We start from the raw sequence: 27,849 nt of genomic DNA on the forward strand, positions 1-27,849 counted from the left end.
CCAAACACCAGGTTACCATAATACTCTACGTCCATGAGTCCCCCAGATCTGCTCCTTTACCTAAGGCAAATCAATTTACAAAAATGCTTTGCTAAATAAATAGATTTTTAGCCTAGACTTGAGACTTGAAATACCCAGTTTGACTTGAACGCCCTTTATAATAGGTGGTGATGTTTGCTTAATACGAATCTATAATTATCATAATTATTATTTAAAACCACATAGTATACACAAAGCAGCAGTATATTATAGATGTACAAAGATTTTCCAGTGATTTGTGCTGCCGTCTGTTGGCCTACATTGGAGTAACGGCTTAATACAGCCATTCGCTTTTACAAGGCAGAGAGCAGATGCTGGTTTATTGTTATTTATATTAATTTATTTTGTAGCAGCTATTTGTTTGTTATATCTTGTTTTATGGGTAATATTTCAGTCATTAACCAGCATTCACTACAAATTGTTGTTTTAATAAGAGTTTCATAATGCATATAAACTCTTCTCATTTAATTAAAGCTGAAATCCATTAAATCTAATTCAGCATTTTATTCCTAAGAAGCTACAAGGTTTTCTATCAGCAGTTTGTTTATATAGTTTTAAAATAGTTTTAATGAATTATTCTTCATCTGAATATATTTTTTTATTTTTTTTAATCTGTCAGTTTTCTAATTGTGTGGCCTAGAAAGAGGATTGAGAAAACCAGCCTGATGCTGCGTTGTGCAGAGCTGTATCTTCTCCATCATTTTAATATTCAAGTATCCATAAGATTCACAGAACAGATTTTTGAAAACTGTCCTATGTCTAAGTCATTTTTAAATTTGCTCCGGTTAGTGGTCAATATGTTTGAGAAAAATGATAGATGAACAAGAATTCTAAGGCCACATTCAAATTACAAGCCTAAAAGACTCATTAAAAAAAAAAAAAAGAAAAAATTGCCACAATGTGACACAGATCCGTGTGTTTTTTTTTTTTTTTTTTTTTTTTTAGGGCTGTGATCACATAAATCTGATCCTATCTGAGTCACTTTGTTAGAGTCCATGGTAGTCCGGATAAAAGGTACTTGTAGTTGAAGTGACAGGTCATGAAATCTGACCTGGCCAAAAAAATTGAGCAGTGTGGCTTGTAATGTGAACGTAGACAGAAAAAACTTTTAGTGTCTAATTTGTGACACGGTTAAAATTCTAATTTTGTAAGGGGTAAAGGTTTAAGGTTTCTGTGCATAGTTGGATTAGTCAGTCGTCATAGATATTTTCAAATTGTATTTAATAAGCGCAGAGTATTTGAGATGTTCAGCTTTACATTCAATGTAAGATCAGGTGATGTGTGTCCTGTTCCACCAACCTTTATGCCATGGCCTTCATAATGTGACTGGCTTCTCCTTCATGGATGAGAATAATAAACACCTGGATCTGTGAGCTTTTCAGTCCCCTATATACCACCACAGTAATGCTCTAAATCAGAAAATCATTTATTTTTCAGGGCCTCGTTTTCTCATGTGGAAGTAGAGCATGAGAAATACCTAAATACTGGGTGCTGAAATATCTGTGCACACCCCACACTGTTCCTCTGCACATATTACTGTATATTTGCTGTGTACAGATTTTGTGTACAGTGAAAATGTACTTTAGGTAAATAATTTCATCTTCAGTCTATCACAATCTTAATCACGTCTGTGATATTTCTAATTTTTTTTCTTCTGAAACAGGTCTGCCTATCAGCAGCCAACCTCATACCGACCACGGCTTCTGCTAACAGGGCCTCAGGGCTCGGGTCAGAGCACACACCTGGCTCCTGCTCTGCTGCATCACCTCAACAAGTTCACTGTGCATCGCCTCGACCTGCCCACGCTTTACTCTGTCAGTGCCAAGACCCCAGAGGAGTCCTGCGCTCAGGTCAGTACACACACACACACACACACACACACACACACACACACACACACAACCAAGTTTATTACATCATGTCCTTTTTACAGCAAGTTCTTTTTATTTAACTTCTTGAACGAAATAGCAAGGGCATGAGGTTCTGTATAAGCTGTCTGTTTTTGAATTAAAATAGGTTAGGGGTTTACAGTTGAATAAGCTGTTACATGTCATTGTTGAAGTGATTAATTCTAATAATATAAATTTATTATCCAGCCATAGTGTTAGGCACGACTAAATTTTTTAATTAAAAAGGTTTAAATTTTTTTTTGTATTTTCCTGTAACCCTAAGTGGTAGAAATAAACTGTGATCAAAATTTTGTATTGTCATGGCATCTCCGTTAGCAATGATATATTGTTTATTGCTTACAGAGAGACTGTATCTCTCTTAGTTAGTTAAAATATTCACTGTTATGCAAATTAAATCCATGAATATATGTTTTTCTACCATAAAATGCTTTTGACTAATTAGCCTTAGCTAGAATCTTTTAGAGATTTCCGATAGTATTGCCTGACAAATGGGAGTCTGGAGATAAGACTGGATCTTTATTTATTGAGCTTTCACACTAGATCAATACAGCCTTACCTTCTGTCATCAGTATGTGTTTAGAGAGGAGGGAGGGTCATGAGTTTACTCTTTTAATCTTTCATTTACAACATGCAACAGACACAAAACGTTTTTCCAAAGACTTAACTGTGCCACCACAGTGGAACATAGAAAAGTTAAAGAATGGTGAAAAAAAAAATATATATATATATATATATAATTTTATTTTATATAAATGTAGGTAAAAATATTGGTATTGATCTTATGATTTCAACTGATAAAATGTAGTTGATTTTTGCTTTGTCACATGGTGTCTGATCTTTTCATAACTTTTTGTGAGTCCTATTATTTTAAATGGCCAAAACAATTTTGGAAAGGGTTTTATGATTTTACGAGACCTCTGGATTTCAGGCTGAACAAATGAAATAAGTTCGGTTTTATTAACCGGCACCGGTGCTCGTGGCAGTGATGTGTTTCAGTTCTTAATCTGTTAATGTTCAAATAAGTATAATGTATTTAGGGACTATTTTGAAAGTGTTAGATTTACAGGTAAATTACTTGCCCAGACTGTTTACACATAAAAAAAAAAAAAAATAATGAAAAAAAATAATTTTTTAAACTAATGTGGGTGGGCGGTTGCTCAAAAATAGTTAAGGCTCAGAAGGTTAGGGTTCAAAACGCAAGCTGCTGGTAGTGAGCCCTTGAGTGTGACCCTTAACCTAATCTGCTCCAGGGGGCGCTGTATCCTGGCTGACCTTGTGGATATGTGAAGGAGGGGAAAAAATCATTTCATTCTGCTGTAAGATACTTGTGAATAAATAACTGAATCTTACATCCATAAAAGGTTTAAATAAAATAAATTCTAAATTAATTTGAATTTATAGCTTTGATTTCTAAATTTAGCTGCTTTATTTAATTTTTTTTCCCTGCCAAACATCATGTATGATTGATTCACATGCCTACTGAGTTCCACTGTCATTATAATGCTCTTTATAGTTGCTATAATGCGATGCAGTACACAGTGTGATTTTAGTTATGTAAAGTGGCTTGTCTTCTTCCGTGGAACTGATATACACAGCTTGAAAAATCTGCACAGAGGAAAAAAAAATTTGTTCAGATTTTACTGACGTGGAGATCTCTGCACAGGGGTGGACTAATCATAAACTTACGGGGCGAGAACAAGCTCCAGTGTGCTGCTCAGTTCATTGGTTTGGTTGCCTAGAAACTGGCTCAGCTAAAAAGTGGTAGCTAATGTAATGCTGAAATAATATACAAAGAACTAATTAAATGCATTAATACAGACTGAAGAAAATAAATAATTATATGATTGGTATTCTATTCTAAAAAGTTTCTAATGTAGCACATTGCGTTTGCACTACCATCACTTAGCCTGCAGGATATCGAGGTGTGAGCGGTGGCGTTCCTTCCTCCCATACACACTTTGTAATATCAGCACAGCATTGTCCTGCAAATCATTACACTCCTAGTACTGAGAAAGAAAATGCTGGGCTTCAGGTGTAAAACAAAAGCTCTGAAAATTCTATCTACCCCAGCTATCTATCTTGCTTCGAGAATAGCTTGTTCTCAGTTGTAATTTTCTCACTGAAAGGTGTGTCTGCGTTTTTGACTTTAGGTGTTTCGGGAGGCACAGCGGAGCGTGCCAAGCGTAATCTACATGCCACACGTCAGTGATTGGTGGGAGGCCATAAGTGACACGGTGAAGAGTACGTTCCTCACACTGCTGCAGGATGTTCCCTCCTTCACCCCACTTCTCATCCTTGCCACGGCTGAGATCAGCTACCAGCAGCTCCCTGAAGAGGTGAGGAGGCATCATTTTTCTTTTCAACCTGCCTTGTTGCTCTTTTTTTGGGTTTTCTTTCCCATATTGTTTTCTGTTTTTTAAAAGAATATGATGCATTTGACAGCATTTGATGAGGTTCTTAGAGAATGCTTTAATATATGCATTTCTTTCTAGAGGTTTTTGAGGGTAAAAATGTTATACAGCTTATAAAAAAGCTTATACAGAACTTAGGACTCTGTGTTTTCAATATTTGAGCAGTTTACGTTCTGGTTAGGTGTTATATACTTTTTTTTTTTTTGCTTTATTACTAGTATGTTTCTTATTGCTAGTGAGTTGAATACTTGCAACAGTTATCCACGGTGGCTTTGTTGATGTGCAGTGGACTTTTGGTCAGTTACACTGCAAATCCCGCATGATTTTATTTACATGAAACCTAATTCCTGATTGTAACTCCAAAGCAAAATCTAATGTATGGACATTGAGCACCAACAGTCCTAGATAATTGCTTTTTACATCTTATGAATGTAAGTGTTTTAGCATGGTTTTGTTTATCAGAATGTGCCAGAACACGCATGCACAAAATTAATGGACCAATTTATAAATAATGTATAAAAATATTTTCTGCAAAATTCTGTTGATCATTTTAGTCAAACTATGTATAGCTCATTAGGCTGCATGAAAATTTGGATAATGTGAAACTTAAACATTGCTGTCAAAGAACCCCAGGATACTTTTGATGAAGTGCTTATTGTACACTGCTACAAAGTGCTCCATCACTTTCAGTCCCTCATTACACTGCTCGACTCTGATGGCTGGAACGCTCTTAACAGAGCAGTAAAAAAAAAAAGAAAAAAAGTAAAAATGACTGCACTGAGACTTTGGTTAATGCGGCCAAGTTTTGTACTTTCTTCAGTGCTGGAGCCAAACAGCTCCATGAAGTAAGATTGATGTGTTTAGGGCTACTTTTGATTCATCTTGTTTATTTTTTCTGTAGGTGGTGAATCAGCCTTTTCAAATATTTGATGAATGCACTCTTCAATTTAGTTTGAAACAAATTCTGTGCTAAACGAAACACAGGCATTTTTATTTATCTGTTTATTTTCTGTTGATTACGGAGAAGAGCAGACCGCTGATGAGGCGATCTATAATACTTTGAGTCTGGCTGCTCCAAGTATGAATATATAACATTTTATTTCTCCCAGCCAGTATGTCCACCCCAGATCAACTAGTCCAATATACCCAACTCCTACAGCAGAGGGGGACCTTGTACAACTTAAGGCTGATTTTTCTATTTATTTATTATATATTTTTTCCCTCAACTGGAAAAGTAGACCACTAATCTACATTTTGATTTACTGTACATCTATTTCAAAACATGAACCAACCAAGGTTTAATTTAGTTTTATGTTTTCAGTATACATGTCCTTGTGGGTTGTACACTTCTTAGGCTAATTCTAAGTTTAAGAGATATTCTTAATCTCTTGAATGCTACTTGCTTAATCAAACTGGAACATCAAGGACACTGAAGCTCAGCTGCTAGCACTGTTTTCTCGCACTTCCGGGGCTGTGGGTTAGAATCTTGCCAAAAGGAGTTTTTTTTTCCTATAGTCAAAAGACATGCTTTTAGACTGTGTCCAGTGATGGTTGGCAGCTCATCCAAAGTGTCCCCTATGATAGGGTTTGGCCCCCAATGACCCGATGCAGGATAAGTGGTTTGAGAAAATCAATGAATGAATAAATGAAACTTTAACATTCCCACCTGACAGCAGCTGGTCTACTGCAGATTATTCAGCAAAAAGGTTCACCTGAGTATATAGGATTTAGAACAAAAATAACAATAATTACTGTAACAAAGTAAAAAAAAAAAAAAAAAAAGTACAAACTTCTAGGTCTTCATTAAAGCTATAAAGCCTTAATGAATGTAATAAATTTTACCTTTACATTGACACACTATTTCCTCTTACTTTTTTATCCTATTAGATTTTTTTCCCTCTCTTGCCTTTGTTTTAGTTGCTTTTTTCTTCTCACATATCCATCATTTCTATTCTTCCACAAAGCACCACAGTCAGCTCGCTGCTTTCAAGGATACTCTGGAGATCGGTGCATCGTGAATGTTCATAAAAGCAAAAAAGTAGCTTCCCTGTTTGTACCAGTGGGGAGTTGCTGTGGCAGGGACATGATTTTTTTTTTTTTTTTTTTTTTTTTCTTCCACAGAGACCATTTAAAATCCCTCAGAAGCCCATTGTGTGAGCCCAGGCTACCTAGTGTGTGTGTTGCTGGGGGTTGTGATAGGCTGGTGGTGATGCTCTTGATCATAGCCTGTTAGAGGGAGCAGTGCCCGCCAGGAGGGCACAGTAATGCTACTAGAGAACAGACTGCTAATTTTATTGACAAACCCTGCTTGTGCTTTATATACAAGGCTTATTCATTAAATCCTGCTTTACTCCCTGAAGGAGTTGGTGTTTTTAGGAGACTGTAGATCGTTGTCTCTTTGTAACCACTTTGTTACTCTCAGAAGTATACTAGAACGGGCAGTTTTTTTTTTTTTTTTTTTTTTTTTCCCTCTTCCCCTTGCTATACTGCTTAAAAAGCGTGGCAAAAGACAGGTTTTCGTAATGTGTAGAAAACTCAACCCAGTTCCCAGTAATTTCAGATCTCTTTAGTTGTTTTCTTTGCTTGATGCAGCTCAATAATTTGACTGTTTTGAAATGGCATTTATTTAGAAGGAGAAGGAAATTATCATGGTCCATAACAACTTGCTTGTCCGTCTCTCACACCCTCTTACATGAGCGCTTCATTATAAAGCAGTTTTGTAGTGCTGAAATTTGAATGTTTCAATTTTAAAAGTCAGACCATGCTTTGAACGTTATTTACAGCACGTACGATAGAGTCTCGCTGTCCTTAGATTGGTCACCTTGGTGTGGAAGCCTTCTCACCCCCTCTTGTACACCTCAACATGGCCTAACTTCCAGTCAGAAACAGGAAAGATTCTTGGTCAGCGAAATGTGTTGAATTACAAGGCTTTTTTCAGTCAGTGACGGTGCATTTCAAATATTGCATAAATAGCACATCATAACAGGTGCTGAAGGTGTTAAAAAGGATGGTGAGCGTTGAGATTTTTAAGAGATCCATTCGTGTTTAAAGCACTAGGATTGCTTCAATATAATATACAATGTAAAGCATACCAATTTACTTGACTAAGTCTTAGCGGTGCATCTGTCCCCTTTATACATATAGTATACCAGACTTTGGACATTTTATAAAATCATATTGAAAATACAGTATATAATTGTAAAAACTTTATCTGGTGCACTATAGTGTCTATTTTTGTACAATACACATGAGCTACTTTTGCAATTTGTTCGCATCTACGAATTTTTAATTTTCGTATGTCAGGAGTTACTGGTCTTTATGGATTAAGATCACTGTCCAAAATATTCGTGCGTAAAAAAAAAGATTTGTGTGTAATTCTTTTGTCTGAGATGGATTCCAAAATCTTTTTTAAAATTTTTTTTTTTACGTACAAATATTTTTGACGGTGATCTTATTCCATAGTCTTCAGTTAGAAAATTCAGTTGTCTTGTTGGTAAAGATGTTAGAAAACTCCTGGCCCCACACACACACACACACACACACACACACACACACACAGTTGTTTGCTGAGTTTGTAATGGTTTCCACTCTAGTTCTCTGAAACAATTAACAAGGGCGATTAGAGTTTTGGGGGGACGGTGATGCAAAGGCTTGAGGTGAGAGACAAATCTGTTTCATAAATCTTCCCATTCTTAGTAGCTCAAGGTAGGAGCTGATTGGCAGTCAGCTGACCAGACTGTGATCTTGAAGTCATGAAACCATTTAAAGACTTCTTTGGCATTGGATGCCTTTCTTGTCTTTCAAGCCAGACTAACAATGTCATCTTTTTGTTCAGTTTCCGGTACATGTCTTTTACACAGAGTCTGGCATAAGGATGCTGTTGCAAAAAGATTATTGTGGTGTTATTCTTTTCCCGGTTTCTTTGTCTTCAGGGCCTGACATAATGCAGTACAGAACATGCTGCATCAGCAGGAGCCATGTATAGTTTTGGGGCATGAGGTTTATTTTTTTCAAGGGACATTGAAACAAATGTACAAAAGAACAGTGCCACTCAGTCACATGCTGGGTTGAATACAGTTTCACTCTATATAGCCTATACAGAGGTGTGATCGAAGTATGTTGGCAGGGAATAGGGCTTGGTGTTGTGAAGAGGATCTCAGTATTGCAATGAACATCCTCTAAATGTAGTTTGTACTTAACTATTCAGATGGTTGGACACACTAAGTCTAATTTATACAACAGTTTCGAGTGAGTAATCTGATTGGATGAGAGGCATTCCACAAGTGGTGATAATAGACGGTAACATCACTGTGAGATTTAGCTGTATGCATCACTCTGCATCCTAGATGTTCTAGCATAGTCAATTATACTAACTGTCGTGCACAGCGTAAGAGAAATTGGGTGGGAATAGTCCACAGTGCTGGAAAGAGCGGAGACCAGCGCCCACCCAAAACCCACTTTCAAAACCAGTTACAGAACAACTTTTATCAGGAAAAACAATTCTACGTCAGTCATTCTGAATAATCAAAATCTTTTTTTACCAAGTTTTATATATATATATTATTTTAACTTGGTTAAAAAATATTTATCAACAAATCAGTCCTTGAATTGCTGCGTCATCCCTAGCAATGGGCCAACCACACCTCCTCACTAAGATAAAGGTTTTTGTACTGTACTTGTAGAGAATTGCTCTGAGAAATTTCCGAAATTACTTTTAGTCTAGGACTCCCAGCTAGGACTTTTTAAGCTAAGATAGGAGCTCTCTGAGAGAATTCTAAGAAGCTTTGTGAATACGGCCGCTGATGTGGAACAAGGGATTATACATCTTTTCGCACCAGCTTTCCATTTAATACGTTTTTATTTTATTTTCCTTGGATTTTTTCCATGATTTTCTCCCTAATTTAGTCGTATCCAATTCCACCCCGTCACTAGGGGGCTCCCACATTAAGGCTACTACTACCACTCAGTCGGGAGGGCCGAAGACCATCACGTGTTTTCTCCGAATCACATGACGCCAGCCGACCGCATCTTTTCGAACTGCTCGCTCACGCGCCGTTTGGGGCAGCGTAACACACTTATAGGACAGCGCTATCTGCTTCTTCCACTTGCGTAAGCTCACAGGCACCCCTGATTGGCTGTAGAGCCGTGATTAATGTGGAAGCACTAAGTACCTCTTATCCCTTCCCTCTGAGAGAGCTTGGCCAATCAGCTTTCTCTAGATCTCCGGCTGCAAGAGGTTACAGCATTACCTGGAAACCGATCCAGTGATCCCCGAAGGGCGAGCAATTTACCACTGCACCACTCTGAGGCCTCCATTTAATAAGATTTGTGGTTTAAACAAAAAAACCTGGGAATTAGCAGATGTTTTATTTGTGGAATGAGTAGGAATAAGTATCTTGCTTATGACCGCATCACAGAAGTGTTTAGATCCAGTACAACGGCACTCCCTTTCATGATATTGCTTAATCAAAAACTAGTTGAATGCTGATTGTTTTATTTTGCTATCTGGTCATTATTTATATGTTTATACCAATCAGGGTTGAATTCTTAAGTCTGATTGGTTTAAAAGACTGTCTTAGTTTTCCAAGAGTTGTTCCAGCTTTAACATAAGCAAAAGGTCGAAATGAATCCAGTTATTAATACTATATAATGGCTTATATTATTTTAGTATAAATTACCCCCTTATGGATTGTTTACTTCATTTCTTAGAAAAATATTTTGAATCCATCAACTTTTTAGTGTTTTCGGATCGCCGCTGTAGTATTTTGTTGGCAAACCAAAAACAATAGACTGCGTGCCAAGAACAGTGATCAGCCATGCGAAACTTACTGCCAGCCCCGCTAGTCAGAACGCTGCCTTCATCCTGTAGCAGCCGAGTCTCAGGTGAAGCGCCTCTGTCTATGCCAGATGTGAACATGTGCTATTCAGGATTTATGTGATATTTAGAGCTCATTAAATCCAGATTATTACAGTATTCTTGCTAGACACACTGCAGAAGGGACAGTTAGGACACCAGTGAAGCAGCACTCATTCCCACATAGACATCAGAGGACCGAGCTGCACAGTGGACTTTATTGAGCGAATTAATATCATGTAGCCAGCAATAACTGTAAAATAGGGCTAGGGTTGTAAAATAAATTTTTCCTTCGTGGCCAAGCAGAAAGCATGGTCAGTAAGCCTTGGTTTGTCATTTAATGTCCAGTGTCCTTTACTTTTATAGATGTTTTTGCTGATCTTTGCGTTTTTTTTAACTCTCCATGAAGCCCATCTTGCCACTCTGTTTAACTTATTGTAATAAAAGCCTTTTTGGAACTGTCCTGTATAAGGACTCTTAAACATTCAGTTTGATAATAATGCTTGTATAAGACCGTTATGCACAGACCAGCCATCATGCAGAATGTAAGTTGTCTCGAACATACTTTTAAGGCAACGTCTATTATACAGAGTGGGCATGGAGCATGTAAATAACCTGTTGCAATTTAGGTAAGACATTTTCTTTTAAGTGCAGCTTCCTTTTTTAAAGAATCTACAGAGATGTTTGTTTTCCACTCATTTTAGATAGTTAATTTCTTTTATAAGAAAAAAAACCTATATAGAGAGGGGCTTGGTGGCTGGAGACCACAGTCTCTAAGCTACTTTTAGATCTGCACTCACACCAACGCAATATGTTGGCTTCATGTCTGAATGAGTACATTCCATTATATTTTCTGTAAAAGTCACTCTGTTGGGATCTCGAGTCAACCCTACAGAAGTCCTAAACTATTTCAGATAGGCATGCGCACACATTTTAAAATAACTTGAAATGATTTTAAGAAGGGCTTTAGATTGACACAGATTTAATCAAAAATAAATATTCATGAATTGTGAATCATATGATGTAGACTGTTGATTTGATTCAGTAACCCTAATGTTTTTCTTTTCTTGTCTCAAGCATCTATATTGTTTACAGGTTTGAAAAGTATTGAAAACTACAAATGTCTGAGGACCGTTCAAGTCAAACCAGGATTTTTTCTTTTAGCAGAATGCAGTTGAAATGCGAATAAAAACTCCTTTATTTCTCTATATAATCCCCTGCTACAGTAGTTCACTTACCACATTTGTTTTAGTAATGCTTGGATACCATCAAAGTAGAAAGTTTTCTCAGTATGCCAGAGCCATGATCAGGTCTTCCTGCTCCATGTCTAAAATCCCGACCACCCAGAAACTCCTTTAGTGGAACTTTCCTTTAATGGAGAAATAGCCTGGTTTAATCACTAAAGGCATTTAGTTTTTTTCATTACATGACTTCATCCTGCTTACTGCACCACTTGCACATTACAGGAGCTCGGCTGTCTGTTATTACCGCACCCACGTACAGTCCTGACTTCAAGCCAAGTCATTTCCACATATTGAGGCCTTTGAAGGTGTCAACTTGCACCTGTTTGGGCCATTTAATTTATTTATTTTATTTTTACTTGGTTAGGTTGGTGTTTTTATTTTTTGGCGGTGTGTTTTTTCAATATTTGTTTTTGTGAATTGTACACATGACTTTTCTGTTCTCGAGCCCGGATAAAATGAGAGGATTGCGTCAGGGAAACCTGTTCCAGGCTTGTATGTGCGGACCGGATGGTCCACTGTGGCGACCTCTTGCCGGGAGCAGCCGAAAGACTAAAGAACAACAATGTGACATGACTTTAAAAAATTTTTTTGCCAATCTTCTCCTCCACACTACAGTCCAGTAATGCACCGATCGACCATAAACTCAAAAAAAGAAGTGATCTTGCAACAATTAGACTATTTTTCAAGTACTTTTAAGAAATTCCTCAATATTCAACCATTTTAATAGCTTTAAACTTACCTAAATTATTTAAAAACTGAGAATCAATTCTGAAACCGACCCAGCAATTCAATTATTGAACAGATTGATAAATTGCAAAATCCATTTAATCGCACAGCTCGGCTCAAGACTGAATACTAGCAAAACTGCTAAACAGCAGTAAAGAAACATTGCAGTTTAGGTTCCACCTTCAAGCTCTAGAATGACCTGCATTTTTGTAACCGATCAGCCAGAATTATTTGTTGTGAGGAACATACAGGAATGTAAAAGTGGCTTATGTCTAAATGAAGGAAATTCTTCACCAGAGCAGTTTAATGGTGCCAGCAGTGTTGCGTACCCCATGTCTGAAAAAGGAAATCATAGTGCTAAATATCATGTATTAATAATGTATATTAATATAGAACTGCTTGGAGGCTCAACTGCATAACATTTGCAAATATGTATTTTAATATTTATCTACATGAAGTGCTGCATGTCTGAAAATTTTATTAATTTACTCCTCATTTTCCCATCATTATTGTCGCCTTCCTAATGATTAACAGTAAGCACTGGCTGATCTTTTGATTTGAAGCAAAAGGGTGACACTTTTGTCCAGAACTGTATCGCGCACAGAAAGGATCACATGTCCATTAGAGTTTTGCTGTAGAACATGCTTTAGAAATGTGGTATATTTACAAAGAGGCCTTTTGTGTTGTGACCTGAGCAGAATGTTGCTCTTTACTAGGAGAGAGTGGAGAGGACATTTCACCTTCAGTGGGGAAAAAAAAAGCAAAATGTGGTTCTGCAGGTGTTTAGAGTGAGTCAGTTTGCTCCACTTTTGTGCAGATTTTTGATGCATATCTTTTTCTCCACCTAGCATCTTTAATGATTTTCGAACGTTTTTCTTTTTAGTGCTTACATTTTCAGGCACATGCTGACCTGTCTTGGGTGCATGTTAAATTTATGAATGCAGATCCATTAGGCTTTGCATGAGTGCAGAAACTTTTCTTTTTTTTTAAGACATGGAATCATTTCAGTTTTTTAACATAAACCAATGATTATTCAGTTGTTATTAAGTATTTATGCATCTCATTAAATTTTACTGAGTTTAATAGCTGGTCTTGGGTAAATATGCTTCATTTGCCCTTTTGATATTGTTCTGCATGCTCACTACAATCTTGTTTTAAAGTTTTTGTTTTATACATTTTGTGTGTGTAGGTAAAGTGCATGTTCAGTCGCTCCTATGGTGAGGTGATGTGTCTCACAACACCTGGGGAGGAGGACCGCAGGAAGTTCTTCAGTGATCTTATACTGGTGCAAGCAGCCAGGCCACCACTCCGTCCGAGAAAAAAAGGTATGTACTTAGGCACATTTTATTTAAGGATTTATTTATTTATTTTAAATTGTTGAATCCGTGTCTTTGTTCAAAAAGACCAAAAAGCTTGTAAAATGTTTTTCTTTCTTTTTTTTTTTTTTTTTTTTTTTTTTTATAAACTGCTGAGTGTTTATTGGATGTGTCTTATCGTAGATTCAAAATTACTGATTAGATTTATTAGCCGGTTGACTGGAGTGTAAAAGGACCTTTTGTACCACACACTGTCTCTCCAGCTGCTAAGCAAGCTCCGAGTATGGGAGCGAAGCTGTGACGGACTATCAAGATATTTGTGTGAGAGATGGCCAGGACATGAGTGTGTACTATAGTGTGCTCATAGTATGATTTAATAATGATATATACATTTATTTTTTAGAATTTTTTGATTACAATAAAGAGCATTGAATTGGATAAACATGCTTAAATTTCAATAATGAAAAACAAGATGGAAAAAATTATTAATTTAATGCTCTTCATACTTCATAACTGACACATGGACAGCAGCCTCATGTACAGATGGTTCCTCACTTATGATGGTTCGATTTAAGATTTTTTGACTTTACTTTATTGTAAAAGTAAAACGCGTTTAGGTCAAACTGCACTTTAAATTGGTGTTTTCCTGAGCCAGCCGTGTAAATCAGCCATAACATTGTGATCAGTTGCCGAACATTGAGTAGGTATTTCTGAAATCCCTACCCATCAGTGACATGTTTCCTCTGAGTCATGTGGCCCCAGCCAACCACATCTTTTCAACCTGCTTGCTCTCACACCGTCGAGAGCAGTGTAACAGACTCTGAGCATAGCGCTATTCGTTTTTTCCGCTCGTGTGAGCTCACAGACGCCCGTGATTGGCTTGGAGGCGCGATTAATGTGAGAGTGCTGGAGTGCCTCCCATGCCTTCCCCCATAGAGCTTGGACAATCAGCTCTCTCTAGGCTCCTCGCTGCAGGGGGCTACAGCTTCATTCGAATTTCATATCCAGATGATGGGGCGAGCTTGTTAGTGCTGCGTGACACAGTGGCCATTATCATGTGAGAAACTAATGAGACTTGCCACAGCATTCCCACTAACCAGCAATTCATTGTTCACTACTGCTCAAAAGTTTGATGTTGGCAAATTTCTTTGGTTTTGTTTTAATTTATTTTCTACATGTTTTACATCAATTTTGAGACACTGAGGTCAGCCAGCCTTTTCTGGAATGGTTCTTGCAAGAACAGTATTACCAAGTGCATTTCCAAAACCCATCATGCACCATGATGAAATTGTCTCTCATGAAGACCTTCTCAGGAAAGCGAGACCAAAACTTGCCTCTGTTGCAGAAAAGTTAATTTAGAGTTAACAGCCCCAGAAAGCTCAGTTAACAGAAACTTGGATTAGAGTAGTTATGAAGACTTTACAGATCATGAGTAGGAGATCTCAATATTAATTGTTCAAATGAGATTATTGTATTTGTTAGATGCCTTCAGCAATGCTTTACAACGTAGAAAAATCTAAAAATCAGGAACGACTATGTAGTTAGAAAGTGATCCCAGACTTTTGAGTGGTAATGTAGTGTCATACGTTATTTTTCAGACTCAGACAGCTGTGTGCATTAATGGCAAGGACCCATAATTACTACCCCCCTGCGCGCCCCACTTTTAGTTCAGTATTCAGTAAATTGCTTGAGTTATTTAGCACTTTATAAAAATAAAAAATAGGTTTTTGTGTTATACAGTTTTACTGAACTTTAATCAAATGTGTTTGAGCTTGTTTTTGCTGTAAGGGCTAAACTAGGTAAAGTCTACAATATTAAAAGCATTTATTTATCGAGACCTAACCCCATCATAAGTGAGGGACGTTCTGTATGTTGTGCTAAAGCTTATGTTTTGGCTGTGTGTGCCGCATTCAGGAAAAAAAAAAGTCAACAGAAAGCTTTGAAAATGAAATAAAAATGATATAACAGTCTTAGGCAGTCTAAAACCTTGACTGCATGTGTAGCAGCCTTCCACGAAGTTGTTTATTAACACCTTGGTTGCGTTTGTAGATTTTCATTGCAGAAATAGCTGACTTAAAAAAAAATCCCTGCCGTTTCTCGTATTTTTTGTTTATAGCCCACTGCCTAGCCTCTAAATCAATACATTTTATGAGGGTTGATTTTTCACTGATCTCTCACAGGTGTTAGGTAGACAGGCGTGTTTGTGTAAGATGAACTAGCACAAAGTCATGTTTTGACAGTGTGGGAAAGAAATGAGCCCCAGTCTTCAACTCGTGTTCAAGGTCAACCCCCTAATGTTTTGTAAAATACACTAGTTAGTGAACATTACTTTTTGCTTTAAGTCAGAAAGATCAAAAGAGCTGGAAGACTTCCAAAATATTTTAAAACCTTGGACATGTGGGTTCCAGGCGAGAACCAATATCGCAAACATTCGGTTAATCAGACATGCAAATGTGTGCAGCAAACTTTCTGCTCTCTCTTCTCTCACTATAGTGGATGTGATGAGAGAGTGGCCTTTAAAATGTTCTAACTCTCTTTATGTTCTTTAAGCATGAAGACTCACTGAACTCCAGACAAAGTTCTGTCAGCCCCATCTAGCTGAAGTTAGAAAGTCGTTTTATCTTTAGTAATCATTACTCTTACTTTTAGCATGGTTTGCTTGCTATCTTCAACACAAATTAAGTGTACTGGATCTAGTGAGCAAGCTTCTGAATGGACGCTCTGCCTACAGCCTGCTGCTAGCTCTTCTCTCTGGATGAAAGAAAGCTCTAAAGTCGAGCATCAGCAGTTCTCCTTCTACTCGTGTCACTTCAGTAGATTTACTTGTGGTAATGTTTGTTAGACTTTGATAATTTTAATCTGGGCTTCATTTCAAGTCTTACAAGTTATCAAATTCTCTACGTGCAAAGTCTCTCAGAATATGAGCAGATATATACCAGAAACTCCCAAATATTTAGATCTACATCTATAGATGTTTGGTTCTGACTATTTGCAATGTTCACCTTTCTTGCTATATTGTTTCCTCACTGAGTAGTAGAGCGATTAACACTGCTATTTCACTTGCTTGGATGAAGTTGCTATCCTCAGGCAAAATACATATGAGATGCTGAGTTTCTACATTCCTGAGATTTGCAGTTTGTTGCATCAGCAGTTAAGGGCTTAAGCGATATACCAGAAGAGATAGATATGTTTTACTCTCAGTACTGTTAATAAAGTGTGAAAATAAATAGTATTTTTATTTTCAAGTTGAATGCATTGTAGCAATCTCATTCTTGATGTATTCCATACTTTAAAACCTATGAAAAGTCTGAAAATGGGTTTAGCTTGATTTTTTATTTATTTATTTATTTTTTCCAGGTAGGGTTTTTTTTTATCAATTGAAATGAGCAAATTCAAATTGTATTAAAGTGAAAAAATATCCTGTATTCTGGTTAGGACCATAAGAATTCTAACTATTAAACTCTCTTTACCGCCAAAGATTGAATGGTTTCAGGCATTTTAATGGCGTTTCCAAAATATAGCATTTAGATTCGTAACTTGTGACTCATTTTCTGTGTTTCTTTGATGTGTTATTAAAATGTTCTGATTTCTTTAAAATGAAATTACATTGTGTCTGTGTGTATGTGTTTTCAGTGTGTGATCTTGAGGTGCTGCCTTTGGTGGAAGACCCTGGCCCTCGGCAGCTCTCTCCAGAGGAGCAGAAGCGACTTGAGGAGCAGGAGGAGAACACCCTGCGCGAGCTCCGCCTCTTTCTCAGGGATGTCACCAGGCGGCTGGCCACCGACAAGCGCTTCCACATCTTCAGCAAGCCTGTAGATATTGAGGAGGTGGGCTGAACAATTTTAAAAAAAAATCTGTAACAATTACTCTTCCAGTGTTTCTTAAAACAGTTCAGGACAAATTAAACATTTTAGACTGAGGGGTGTAGAGTCTTCTCGATTAATTACTGTTATGACTTTGACCAAACTCGTACTAGAGTAGTGATGACGCTCTTATGAAATGGGCAGTATACAAGTCAAATACAGGTTGATAATTGTGACAGTGATTGGCAGGCATCGTATTTAATTCCATTTTTTTCTCCTGAAGGTATCGGATTATCTCGAGGTCATCAGAGAGCCCATGGATTTGTCCACCGTCATGACAAAGATTGACACTCTCAAGTACACAGCTGCGAAAGACTTTCTGAAGGACATTGACCTCATCTGCAGTAATGCGTTGGAGTACAATCCAGACAAAGATCCAGGAGGTAAGGATAGAAAGGAAACATTTAGGGGTGTACCAGTGTTGGGGAACGTTACTTTTTAAATGAACTAATTACATTACATAATTACCGTCATTAAAATGTAATCAGTTACATTACAGCGTTACTTTCTGATAAAAGTAAATAGTTACAGTAATTTCCACGCGTTGGTCCTCACATAGTCAAACCCCATAGGTAAGATTGGGGCATAACAGCAGGAATAAAAGATGGGGGTGGGTTATTGGGGGCGTGGCTTGTAGGAAGACTTTCTCACACAAACACTAACAGATTGGGAATGACTGCTGTCTGGCTCACGGATTTCATGAATTGTCTGAATAACGGATTACATTTTTGAAAAAGTAACGGATCTGATGCGTTGGATTACTTTTTTGATGTAACGAGTAATCCAAGTACTCTAATGCGTTACTTTGTAACATGTTACACCCAACACTGGTGGGTACTAATGAGTACGTTTTTGACAATTCATATCCTATTGTGAGGTGCTGTAGGTAATTTGTAACAGTCGGTGAGTAGGGCTGCACAGTCATGATCTCAAATTCCTACATACCCGTGATTTCATTTCTAAATGACGGTGATTCACTTGCATGTATTTTCCTGCATTCAGATGACGCTACCTTCGCATGTTTGTCTGTTTTTTTTGTACTCGTTGGCCACACTCGCACAGTGTAACACAAAACACTATTAATTCACCAACCAGGCCAGAGTTTAGCGACTGATTCAGTCACCCAACTCGATCACTCATCTCATCTCTTGTTCCAATATTAGCATGCACTTAAAATCACAATGCTTGCTTGCTCAGTTCCAGCCAGTCAGAGTCTAGAGGAGGGGTGCATTCTGATTATCTGTTTCTGATGTCTCTCTTTGATTCTTTCCGTGTCCTTCTGTATACACGCGTCTTCTATTTTTGTGTCTAGCAGCAAGTATACACTTAACCATTGCATGCGTTAGTTAATATTATTAAAAAAAAAATAATAATAAGATAAATGTCTTACACAGTCACAAAAGCATACGCGCACACACCAGAGACAGGCATGTACAATTCTAATTGGGCTGTAACTTTTGTGGTATAAGGCACGTGACATCACAGTTGAGCAAACGAGCTATTGAGAATATGAATTTAGCACAATTCGGTGTGTGTTAGCAAAAAGTCCGGGAATGTGGGAAAAGTCTTTTCAATTACGGACGATGTAGTCACAATTGTTCACATACATTTAAGGTTGCATAGTTCCCTAGTTAATTTAATGGAGAAAGAAAAACAAATAGTAGAAATAATCGAAGACATTTTTTAGATAAATAAATGCAATTAACTATTAATAGCATAATGTTTTATCCTAAATATTTACTATAAAATAACAGTTAAAAAAAAAAAGATGGTAAACATTTAGTTTTGGCCAGTAAAGCTCATTTAAAGTTTCATTATGAATTTAAATCCAATAAATTTTTAACCATATTTAAAAACTGCACATTTAAAAAGGAAAAGAAAAAGTTCTAAACCTCTATGAATTGAGGATTGTTTTGTTTAATTTTTAAGTATCACGGTGTGGTAATGAGTCAACATGTTTACATGGGCAAGAGTGCTTTTTGTGCAAGTTGTCACCAATAAAGAGGGTCTCTTTTATGTAAAAACCAGCACGCAATTGTTTATATGAAATGTGTATCCGTTGTACACATTCATATGTCGCCCTATGAATAATTTACTGTATGGAGTGCAGTGACTGTTACACCTGCCAGTTTACAACTAAAGCACAGTTGTTCGTAACAGAATCAAATCGATTTAATTACAACCATGCAATTTTTTTCCCATGGAATTAAATATTGTCATTTTTTTGTTGCTCAAGTCTGTTTTCAGGATTAATTTGTGGCAGACTAAAGGTGCTTAGGTAAATGCAGGCTGCAATCATGAATAAATCATGCCTTTCTATTTAGCAGGACAGCGTGGTTCATTTATTTAAATGCACCCTCCATAAAAGTAGCAACGAAAAGGACAATGCAAAATGCAAATGGCTGCTTTAACGTTGGTGCCAAAAAGCCTTTGGGTGCTTTTTGGACCAAGGAAATTGAACATGGGCGCAGTTATTTCTTTTGTCAGCATTACTTCTCTATTCAGAGTGCTCTTGTCTTCTCAATTTCATTTTCAAATATTATCATTTAGTTTACAGCAAATGGTGTTTCTGCCATTAACCTAGAATATTTCAACTAGGCTTAGTTTGGAAATCCTTGGACAGTCAAATACAAATTATACAATTGACCAAGTTAGGAATTAGTTAAAATGCTTTCAAAGTTTAAAATAATGAGTTTGCTTTAGGAAATTTAGATTTTATAAACAAATATCTGGTTAAGCTTTGCAGTTAACAGTTAATTCGTTTCAATTAATTTCAATTAAAATCAATAACATTTACTTATATAGTGTTTAACAATGGTCTTGTCCCAAGGCAGCTGAAAATACAGAATAATTTTTTTTTAAGTTTGTGGGTATAAATATGTATACATTATAATTATCAGTTTGTCCCTGCATTCCTGCATCATGCAAATTTTGTTTTATCTAAGTTACAGAGAGATTGGAAATTAGATTTATATTTTCACAGATGTCAGAGCATGCTGAGCTGGCATTCAGACTGTTCATTTAATTTTTCTGTTCATTAATGCACTACAGTATATTACATCCACAAACAGGCATGTGCGCCACAGACAGCTGTATTAATTGAATATTTATTCATTGACTCGTACAGATATTTAACTGTTAATATTAAATAAAAGGCAGCTTAGTGCATTTTTAAAAGTGTGCTTCAATCATCATAATTTATGCGGTTCATACAGTTTGCCTTCATTTAAGGTGAATCTGCCTTTTTTCATCTTGGAAAAAGAACTGGCAAGGAAAGATTAAATTTTTTTATTTATTGTGAGAAAACATGACATTGGGGTTGTATAACACGTGTTTATACCATTTTCTTTATCATGGCTTTATGTAGCGTTGCCTAGGATAGAAGTTAGACTTGTCGTTGTTATTAAAATAATAATTCTCCACACATTTAGATAAATGCTTGCAGATAGCTGACTCTTAAAATGAAACGGAAGACTGTGTTAGGGCAATTAGCCAGTATTGCTATTTAATTTAGAGGTCAAAATCTATCTTGCCAAAATGCTAAATTTACTATAACGGTCTTAGACATTTTAACATTTTAAGTGATTGTCTTGAACAGAACTAAAAACTCCTCTCATAACACCGCTGATATATTGACCTACAGTATGGCACTGCTCAAGGTAAAACAGGAAGTTAGGACAGTCTACCTGGGCAGACATCAATATCTACACCTTGGCTAATAGCATTAACCCAAGCATTTTTGCCCCTAATCAAGTACAAACAGCAAATTAAGATATGAACTACACTCTTCAGATAACTTTATCATCCATTAAAGATTACACCTAAATGACATAATTCAATTGCTAGAACTTGTGATCTATTCATACTATAACGTGTACACGTATGAACAGTCTTTTATTTCTGGCTTAATGTTGAACATATTACTGATTTATCCGGATCTTATTTATTGAAAGGCCCTTACACTTCCTGATCTCCTGACTATGATTAATCTCAGGTATATTTGTAAGGCATATAGCGTACAATAGATCTGATAGTGTTATATATTACCAGAGAAGAAGAGCTTAAATGTTCCATGTTATGCAAAATCTTTTCAGTCTTCTGTATACATTTTTTTTTATCCTGTTTAAATTTTTATATTTGTATTAATTTTTCTAAAACAAGCCAGTTAGATTCTGTCTATTGTGCTTTAGTACCCTCCCTTGGCTGGCTGCTCATTTCTGCCCAGATTTGCTAAGCTTGGCTGTTTTCTGGACCTACATTAACTTGTTAAAGAAATAGTAAAATTTGGGACCTTTAATGTTTATTTAATGTTAGAATTGGATAACATAGAGGATTGAACATCTCTTAAGTCACTGGCGATAATAATCTGAATGTCTTAATTCGAGGGTACTATTAAACTCTTGACAGCGATTGTACATCCTTTTAGGGTTCTAATTTTTTTTTCACCTCAGAGATGGTTAATGCCCTAAAGCAGATTATGTGAGTTGCTTTTAGAAAGATGGTAAAAACCTTGTGTTTAATGGATGTAGTATTGCTTCCATTCTGTTTCTGGTCCTGTTTGTAGTTAAGGACTAATGGCACGTTCAATGTTTTCCTCCACAGATAAGATAATACGGCATAGGGCTTGCAGTCTGAAGGACGCGGCTCATGCAATGATTGCGTCTGAGCTAGACCCAGAGTTCGACCGCATGTGTGAGGAGATTAAAGAGTCTCGAAGGAAAAGGGGTGAGTTACCTTAGCTAGAACAGTCGTTTGTTTGACTGTACTTTCTCACATTTAAACATTATAGCTAAATGTTTTTCAGTAGCTCATGTGTTATCGAAGTTGTTTCACCACGCAGTTCATAAAAATTTTGCTTTTTCATAAATTTTTTCTTAAGTCTTTTTAATTTTTCTTTTTTTTTTTTTTTTTTAAACATAACCATATTATTCATTACACTCAGGAAAACATTTACAGAAATGTACTGTGCACCTTGAGGGCCAAATGTACAATGATAATTGTAAGGTATTCTCTATAATCATGCAGAGTCTTCTCGCTTATAATTCCAAATGCAAACCAAGACCCTCGCCTAATAATCTCCTCTAGGCACCTTTAATTTTTTTTATTTGCACTCTATAGAGCTGAATTTTTTTTTTTCCAGGCTATAGAGTGAATTGTTCATGAACAGTGCTGGTGAATATTTTATGTGGTGCACTGGAGATGTTAAAGGTATTAGTTTTGCAGGGTGAAGGTGGTGAGTCTCATTTGAGTTTACAGTCTGTTAGTTCTGTGTTGTTTTAAGGTAAGTAGAGTTCTCTTTATCGGTCAAGAAGCATTACAGCCTGAGAGAGTCAAGAAAGGGCATGTTTTTTTAGTTACTTTATATCCCTTTAGCGCATACTAGTACTTTACTGACTTACTTGTGTGTAAAGATACCTGTGTAGGCCACACGCTTATATCTCGCAGTTTTTATGTTGTCCTTCCTCTCTTGTTGTTTGTGTAAAAATAATGCTGCTGTTTGATCCCCACCAGATTTCCAGATGACACAGCAGCCAGCTGCCACTCCGACATCTGTAACAGGCAGGAGGCCAGTTGGGGGAGACGAGGCCACTGGCAGCACCTCGCAGGCTGATGTGGTGGAGAAGCAGCACAACAGTGAGTACATAAAACGCACACGTGTTTTTTTTTTTGTTTGTTTTTTTTTCACGCTATTAGCTTTAGTGGGAAAAGATAAAATGCTGAAATGCTACTCACTATTCTCAGTGACCTGCGATTAAAAATGAATATGAATATTTAGAATAGTTTTAACTGGTCTGTAAGGGTTGATGGTATCCTGTTCTTGTGATCATTAGCCTTACTGTTTTTCTCAGGACATACAGAAAGGTTCAAGATTTTAAGAGTTTTTTTCTTATGCAGTTAGCCATCTGGATGGCACCATGCTGAAGCTCATCCTCCAGCCCTGGTGCTGAGGGCTAATCAGTCCTTATAAAAGGCACCCTCCAGACAAAAACTCTGTCCATAAAAGTGCACAGCTGCTCAGAGCAGCAGCACATGGCCTCCTCATTACACACACTCTCACTGACTCCCCTGTGGAGCAGAGTGGCACACTAGCCAGTTCCACACAGCCAGGACAGAGCTATCCTGAGGCGTGAGGAGACTCACAGGATGACAGAACAGCGACCAGGGTGTAAGAAGCAAGCTCGGTATGCATTTGATTTAGTCACATAGTGTATCCAGGAATACAGAGCAAGGGGACATCTTGTTAGGTTTTAAGGCATCACTGCATGATTTGCTTTTTAGCTCATTGATGGAAGGGATTCAGGGCTGTGTTTTTGTGAAAAGGACTCGCATAACAAGAGCAGGTTGAGTAATTCTGTGGAAAGTAGATTGTGTTGTTGTAGGGTAACTAAACTATTCTTTCAGTTCTCAACCAGCGGGGGCTCATAAGATTGAGGAGATGATTTCAGATAGTGTAATTGCATAGTGCCAGATGGGCTTCAGGACATCGATTAATAATTTTTACCCTTGCAGTGGACCTCAGAAAAACTTGGAGAGTAGTCCTGCTGTATGTTGGCGTAAAACATTTGGCATCTCTTTGCAATTTGTCACTTTCCTTTTTTGTTCCTTGTCATTTACTTTTATTTGATTTTGTAGTTTTCTGGGGCAAGCAAATATGTTGTCCAGGCTTTTGGCATAATCACTTTCTAATTTGGCAGTGAATTATTTTTTTTTTTAAATAGCTATGACGGATCATTTTGACATCATTTTGACATCAAGCTTGTGGCTCAGCAGACACTTGTGTGAATTGTTCACACCTGCGTTTGGTTTTTAGTAGATTCAGACCTCATGGGATGATTGACTGTGGAAAAGGAGATTATATGTTCAGTGTCCAACAATCTGTGTATATTTTCAGTTAGTCTTAACTTGAAAATTCCTCATTCTTGAACTAATACTTAATTATACCTGCCTTTTTTGATAACTTCGGCCTACGTCTGTGGTTCACACAGCAGTTTTGGTGTAAACAATAATAAATCATCTTTTGTGGGAATGATAAATTAGGAGTCTTTGCTGTTGATTTTTATTTATTTATCTTTATAATGAGACGCTACTCCCAAGAAAGAGCATGAAGGAAAGATTAATATTAAAGGCCAGTAGCTTAAATACAACAGTGTAGATCAGTAGATGCCTCTGGTTGGTTTTTCCTTTGGTTGTGCTAGGAACCCACATACAACAATAGCAACTACAATACTCTGGATAAGATCGTCTGCCAAATGCATAAATGCAAACTAAACATAATTTTTCATTCATCTTAAATGTTTCTGAAATCTATTCACTTGTTTCCCAGACCGTGCACTTTTTTTATACTGTAAAGTTAAACATTGGTGCCAAAGTATACCAATTCACATCTCCCAATCTTAAAGCACTGTTAATATTAGTTCTAGTGATAGTGGAAGGTTGTGTTACAGTTATAATGTCAGCTTAAGCCTCTCTACTTGGGAGTTTCTTTAAAACAAATAGTGTGAATGTGTCTGTAGTTGTTTCTTTGCCTGCCACAAGGTGGCGTATGTCCATCTGGAGATTGTAATTTACTGGCCCTCATGCTGAGCCTGTAAACCATACCAGTCCATCTTGTTCCTAGAAGAAAAAAAGAGAAGGCTTGCATCAGCAAGACATGAGAAAACGACAGATAGCTGTAATAAATACTACAGGATTGGCCATGAAGCTTTTTCTATAAGTCTCTGTAATGCATCTTTTGGCAGCAGAGATTATGCCATACAGTATCCCTACTGGAAAAGCTACATCTTTTGGCCTGTGTTTTGAAGCACATAGTGCTCATGATTTTGGGAATGTATAAAACAATGTATGTAAAACAATCCACAAATGTAAAGTTTACCCTAAATGAATAACAACCGTAAATATTCCATGACAGAACCAACAGTTTGAACCTGGATTTAATAAGACTCTATTAGGAATCTTTCCTAGACTGATGCAAACTGCAATATGCTTTTAATAAAGTAAAAGATTCTTTGTAATCATGCATGATTATAGTTCATTCTTCATGATCACTGCTTATTGCATGAATTTGGCTTCACACATACATTCTTTTTGCCTCCTAAACTGTGTTGATGCACGCTAAACACATCTTGGATCATTCGTTTCTTATGATAGCTAATTACTGTACGTTACCTATATGTGACTTAGCTTTAGTGTTCTTGATATTCTGTATTCCTCTCGTACAGTAATTACCATCAGTTATTTATCATAATCCATCAGTTATGCTTCAGTTACTTTCATAATGCTCTCATTTTTTCATAACTTACCATAACTGACCGAAGCCAGTAGTCTGTCAGGCAGAGTACACACAAGGCTCTCATTATCTCAATGTTATTCTATTATTTATTTTTAGATTAATGACTTTTCTAAATATTTAGTTTTGATAAGGGGGGTACATGTCATGGTTTGGCAAAAAAAAAAAAAAAAAAAACTTTTATGCCCCATAAAATTATGAAAAAATTAAACATACAAAGCAGGAACATTTTCATCGTTTAAATGTTTATATGATAAGTGTGGAATAAATGCTGCATGTTAGAGCTTTGTTCCAGTTAATAAGCCATACATGCAGCAATTATTTTAAACAATTAAAATAAGGGTTTTTTTTTTTTAACGCAGGGAGTTAAATTCTAAAATCTGAATAAAAAAAATAATAATAATCTGACCCAAGTATGTCTATGCATTGTGTGTTCAGGCTTTGTGTTTGTCAATCTGAGATTCTCAATAGTGCGTGGGCTTGAACATTTCTAGGACTTAAGTCTAACGACAGAGAAATTAAACTTAATTTGATCACGGTTACAGAATGGTTAGATGTATAAGTTATAGTAAATCCTGTTTGTTGAGATATAGATATATTTCATGTTTATGAGCTCAGAGGCATTTCCCAGCTAAGAATTTTCCTCATCAGGCCGTCTGTCTGTAGCTTGTTATAAAGTTATTGTTAATGTAGTATCTCAGAAATAAGCATAGTATTGGGGTTGGAACATTATCAGAACAAACAAAAACAGATCGTAGGGGTTAGAGGAAAAAAAATCTATTCAGTTATGTGTTATTCCTTTGTATCACAATTCGTGCATCACCACGCTGACTCCAAAATGGATTTTTTAATCCTACAGTTGGTGTGCCCTAAACTATTCACACATTGACAGGCTATAATATTTGCACAGTTTGTTTATTAATTTGGGATCTTTAAAATTTATTTTAGATAATAAAAGAATCCAAATACGAATCAGCACCTAGACTTCGTGATCCTATCGGCTGGTCCCTGGTGACTGCATCCCTACTAGTAATGGGACAGTTCTACCTTTTTTTTATGGCATTAATAAAACACAGACCTTTTTTCCCACTGCAGTTTCAGTAGATGGGATCATTTTGTTTTTAAGGTGATTGTCATGTTTTTAGCAATAAAAATCTGACGCCTTTTGCTATAAAATGTTTTAATAGAACTTGTAGTTTCTTTTGTGCCTTATGTTTATGGGTATTTTATGGGTGTTTTCATTTAAACTGGCAATAGTTTAGTGATGGACTAAGGACTTTTTAAAAATGTGATTCCATTTCATTTGAAATGCACTGTATTGAAACATTACAGGTTTATTCTGCTGCATATTTTTTTTTATTTTTTTTTATTTTTTTTTTTTTGCAGGTCTCTGTAAACTGAGATTATTTAGGTGGGAAATGGAAAATAGGGAAATAAATCCAAGTGTCCATTATGGATGTTCTACCAGCTCTTTGCACAAACTTTGTTTGTGTTGTGATATGATGGAGGCATTTAACTCTAGGTAAAGTAGGGTTGTCGGAAGAGTGAATTTTTCAGACAGTGGCCGCCAGACGAGCCAAGATGGATAAAGCACAGCACACAGTGAGACCTAAGCTGTAAAGCTTTCATCAAATCCCCATTTGTTCCAGGATATTAAACTCGATGCTTCCTACCCATGCCTCCTGCTAACATGTGCACTTTCTTGTCTTTTCTTCCCATCTCAAAATATTTCGTGCAAGATCTTGTAAAGTACAGAAGCTCAGATTTAATTTCAAATGCAGCTTTAGATATTCTTTTCCTAGTAATTTGAGATCTTTGCCAGATGTTTGAACGCTTTTTAATTATTGCCTCTTTTTTTTTTTTTTTTTTAACCAGAAATTTAAAGGCTGAAACAGTATTTTTAAAAAGTTTCCCACCTCTTCAAGACACTTTCTCGTTCCGAGCTGCACATAATTATTTAATGGGCTTTCGGTGGCTTTCTCATTTCTCTTTAGTGGCTTGTGCTTGTTTCTCTGCATGATTATTTGTTGCATCAGGTAGTGGTGTGTGTTTTGGTCTGTGGTTACTGCTGGTTTACTTCATTGCTAACTGTGCTTCTTTACTATTTAATCTAGATGGCTGTGCTAAATACTTTATACAGTCGATCGTTTATTATTTTCCTAGAATGCAGTTCAAATAGTACAAACAGATGTCCAAACT

At 36.7% G+C, this 27,849-nt stretch overlaps 1 protein-coding gene across 4 annotated transcripts in view; it reads left to right on the plus strand.

Moving 5' to 3' along the window:
* atad2b (ATPase family AAA domain containing 2B) overlaps positions 1 to 27,849 on the plus strand; it is a 70,895-nt gene that overhangs the window by 14,928 nt on the left and 28,118 nt on the right. For 2 of the 4 annotated variants that reach the window (XM_053488591.1, XM_053488592.1), the window contains exons 18-24: positions 1,703 to 1,889; positions 4,100 to 4,285; positions 13,374 to 13,509; positions 17,134 to 17,327; positions 17,587 to 17,746; positions 21,966 to 22,088; positions 22,875 to 22,997. In XM_053488591.1, the coding sequence (XP_053344566.1) occupies positions 1,703 to 1,889; positions 4,100 to 4,285; positions 13,374 to 13,509; positions 17,134 to 17,327; positions 17,587 to 17,746; positions 21,966 to 22,088; positions 22,875 to 22,997 (1,109 nt within the window). Of the gene's footprint in view, positions 1 to 1,702; positions 1,890 to 4,099; positions 4,286 to 13,373; positions 13,510 to 17,133; positions 17,328 to 17,586; positions 17,747 to 21,965; positions 22,089 to 22,874; positions 22,998 to 23,258; positions 23,589 to 27,036; positions 27,221 to 27,849 lie in introns of those variants that run through there. The other 2 variants (XM_053488593.1, XM_053488594.1) reach the window with 2 other exon arrangements.

This window comes from Clarias gariepinus, chromosome 27, assembly GCF_024256425.1.
Source record: "Clarias gariepinus isolate MV-2021 ecotype Netherlands chromosome 27, CGAR_prim_01v2, whole genome shotgun sequence".
Taxonomy (NCBI): Eukaryota; Metazoa; Chordata; class Actinopteri; order Siluriformes; family Clariidae; genus Clarias; species Clarias gariepinus.